At 38.7% G+C, this 3,738-nt stretch overlaps 1 protein-coding gene across 1 annotated transcript in view; it reads left to right on the plus strand.

Moving 5' to 3' along the window:
• Nucleotides 1-3,738, plus strand: part of LOC102207256 (protocadherin beta-9-like) — a 10,198-nt gene that overhangs the window by 5,894 nt on the left and 566 nt on the right. Inside the window, exon 2 of the mRNA XM_013910541.1 lies at nt 3,552-3,734. Within this exon, the coding sequence (XP_013765995.1) occupies nt 3,552-3,734 (183 nt within the window). The remainder of the gene's footprint in view (nt 1-3,551; nt 3,735-3,738) is intronic.

Consider the following 3,738-nt stretch of genomic DNA (forward strand, 5'->3'; position numbering starts at 1 on the left):
CTTTGCTGATGTTTTTGGAGATTGTGGTGGTTCTCCTGAGGTAAGGGTGTCAAATATTCGATACATTATTTTAACAGATAAAACGTTCACTCTTTCCTCTAGTCAATCTTTTTTCGCTTTTTCTAAAATCCCGTTATTGTATTTATCACACTTTGCCTGTTGCCTCTGACATTATTTTTACTGCTACTTTTGAAGGGAAAGTTTCTTGATGTTGTTGAAATCATTTTCTTCTGGTTTTGTTTTAATGGGTTGCTGTCTTTACGGTCCTCTACATCAACGAAAAGTTTACATTTTGACATAGGGGAAAATTAGTATGTCTTACAAAAGCAAGTATTAGTTTTACAAAAACAAGTAGTGATACCACTATTGTGTTTAGACACGCGCCCCCTTTGTTTCAGCTTTTCTGTTTCTTTTTTCATCGTATATTACGCAGATCTTCCCATGATCTAATTTTAAAAGTGCAGTCGCTCACATTTTATCTACAGTTGCTTCCTAATGTACACATGCTCTTCAGATTCGAGTCTTCGTGTGTAATATATTCTCAAAGTTTCTTTTGAACTTGTTTTCTTGTGTTTAAACCTACATATATATGAGCTAAATAATATGTCACCCATATTTTAGCAAACCATTTGTGACCCGAGGTAGGCACCTATTTCAATAGGGATTAGCCGTAGGCATACAGTCAGTTTACAGGGTTTTTAATGCTAATACAAAATAAAATCTTTCTAAACATGTAACAGTAGCACCCAAAACAATTAAAAGCTCTACTTTATTAAATACATTTAAAACTATAAAATTGTACGATTGTGAGTGGAAGACAGGATAAGCGCTGCGGGGAATCTATTAAAAACTAGTCACTCTTACAATGAAAAACAAACAAATAAACAAAATAAACAAACAACCACAACTGTCAAAATAGTCCTCAGCGTTTTGGTGTCAAGTTAAACCAGTTTTAAAACAAATTATCTGTAATTTGTAACAGGACATCACTTGCACAGAAAAATCTACCTCAGAAGGAATATCCCCACACTTCTCTTCATGTATGTGTTTCAGTTACCTGTCTCCAGGTTAGGGTCGCACCCTAATAAGTATCGGCAAGCGGAGGCGGAGTCTGCTAAAAGTTTCTCCATAGGAATAAAACAGTGTTTTCCTCCTAAAGCGGTAAATAACTTTAAACCTCTACCAAACTACCAAAACTCAAGCGGAACATTTTCTGTGACCTACCACTCATATACAAGGTTATGGGACCCACATCTAGCCTTCACTGAAAAGTTAAAAAAGAGAAACAACACGGCTTAGACCAGGGAGTCACACAGCTCCAGGTTCACACAAGAGATCGACTAATTACCTGCACCTGCCCCAGCCCCGCCTCCCAGGGTCGGTTCCCAGACTAAGGTCACACCTCTCACACCTTTGTCAAGTTGCTTTCACGAATAGTGGAAGTGCAGGTCTTTGTTTAACTTTCTCCTCTTTCTTTTCTTTTCTTTTTTCAAATGTTGCAATTATTGACTTACATGTTCACATTTTTATTGGAACTGATCACAGAGGTAAAGTTCTTGAATATTATAAAACGTTGTGGCCGTTAAAATCTTCTTGCTTTTCCTTCTCGAGTCTCTGTTCTGATACAGAAATGTCAATTGAGATTAATGTTTAATTTAAATATTTCGAAAATTACTCAAACATTTTTAGTAGCTTAAAAAACAAATAAAAATAAAACTATTTCAGTAGTTTGAAGCATTTTTAACGCTTTTCCACCGTTTACAAACATTTAATTGTTTTTCAAAAGTTATCATGTAAATCCTAGCCACACATTTTCAGTGAACACAGATATTTAAACTTTAATTTGTATCACATTTTGTATACAATAATGATCTAAACTTTTGCAGATATGAGTTTCCATCGGCACCATTGCTCAGTATACAGCGACCTTTCGGATTAATGCATTTTTTTTTTATCTGTCTGCACACTTCAATATACACTTTTACTTTTAAATTAAGGTTCAACGTTCGTCCATAAACGCTTCCATGCGCCTTGTACAGGGCTGCTGCTCAATGCAATTTTTAAATTAGACTCACGATGTCGCTGTCCACCTTGCCTATCTTAAAATCCACACCTATTTGTCGAGGCAGAATGTGTTCTAATGTGCTGCAGTTGGTCATCGAAGGACACACAGACGTGGTTTTAGATTGTGCTGATTTTGGCTTAAATAATATTTGTGTCTTTGCTGTATTCCTGCGCATTGCAGAGGAAACATTTACATGTCAAGATGGTTAACGCGACATTTGGAATACACACCCTTGTCGTTGCTTTACTCTTCTTTTGTTTGTATTTTGTCAGCGGGGATATAAGCTACTCTTTTACAGAGGAAATGCGACACGGGACTGTGATCGGAAATATCGCCAAAGACCTCGGCATCGACGCAAATACACTATCTCTTCGAAAGGCTCGTATTGATACTGAAGGAAGCGACAAACGATTCTGTGAAATAAACCTCCGTAACGGAGATCTGATTGTTGCCGAAAGGATTGACAGAGAGGGCCTGTGTGGAGACAAAGCATCCTGCGTTTTAAAACAAGAACTCATGTTGGAGAATCCATTAGAACTGCAGCGAATCAGCCTACATGTCCAGGATATAAATGACAACTCCCCACAGTTTAATAAGAATTTGATCCATATAGATATTAGTGAATCTGCGTCAAAAGGTGCTCGTTTTCCAATAGAAGAAGCGCACGATGCCGACATAGGTAAAAATTCAGTTCAATCATACAACCTACAGACGAATGAAAATTTTTTCCTTGGAGTTGGAACCAATTCTGTAGAACTTGTCCTTAACAAAGAGCTCGATCGTGAAACATTACAAGAAATCAATCTACTTCTGACCGCTTTAGATGGTGGGTCCCCTCAAAGATCAGGCACCGTGGTCATTCACATTACTGTTTTGGACGCTAATGATAACGTGCCAGTGTTTAGCCAGGCCGTTTATAAAGCCAGTCTGTCAGAGAACTCTCCCATGGGTACTGTTGTGCTGACAGTAAAAGCAATTGATGCAGATGAAGGACTAAATGGAGAAGTTACATATGACTTTGGACACGTTCCAGAAGACGTTAAGTCAATATTTGCCATAGATTATAAAACAGGGGATATAAAATTGTCCGCTACAGTTGATTATGAAACAGTGAGATTGTTTGAGCTTCGCATAACTGCGAAAGATGGTTTAGGATTAACTTCCTATGCTAAAGTCATAATAGATGTTACTGATGTGAATGACAACCCCCCTGTAATATATATAAAGTCACTGTCGAACCCCATACCCGAACACTTGTCACCTGGTACAGAGGTGGGCATAATTAACGTGCAGGACAGAGATTCTGAGAATAACCGACAGGTCCGCTGCTCCATCCAGCAGGGTGTTCCCTTTAAGTTGGTGCCTTCTATTAAAAACTATTATTCTCTGGTAACAACAGGACAACTGGACCGCGAACTAGTGTCTGATTACAACATTACAATCACTGCCACTGACGAGGGCTCTCCACCTCTGTCGTCGACTAAAAGTGTTCAGTTATCTGTAGCTGACATCAACGACAACCCACCTGTGTTTGAGGAACAGTCGTACAGCGCATATGTGAGTGAGAATAACAAACCTGGCTCCACTTTATGTTCCGTTAGTGCTCGAGACCCCGACTGGAGACAGAACGGTACAGTGGTTTATTCTCTGTTAGCTGGTGAGGTGAACGGTGC

Source organism: Pundamilia nyererei, unplaced genomic scaffold, assembly GCF_000239375.1.
Source record: "Pundamilia nyererei isolate P.nyererei 1_Seehausen unplaced genomic scaffold, PunNye1.0 scaffold00001, whole genome shotgun sequence".
In the NCBI taxonomy this organism is placed as follows: Eukaryota; Metazoa; Chordata; class Actinopteri; order Cichliformes; family Cichlidae; genus Pundamilia; species Pundamilia nyererei.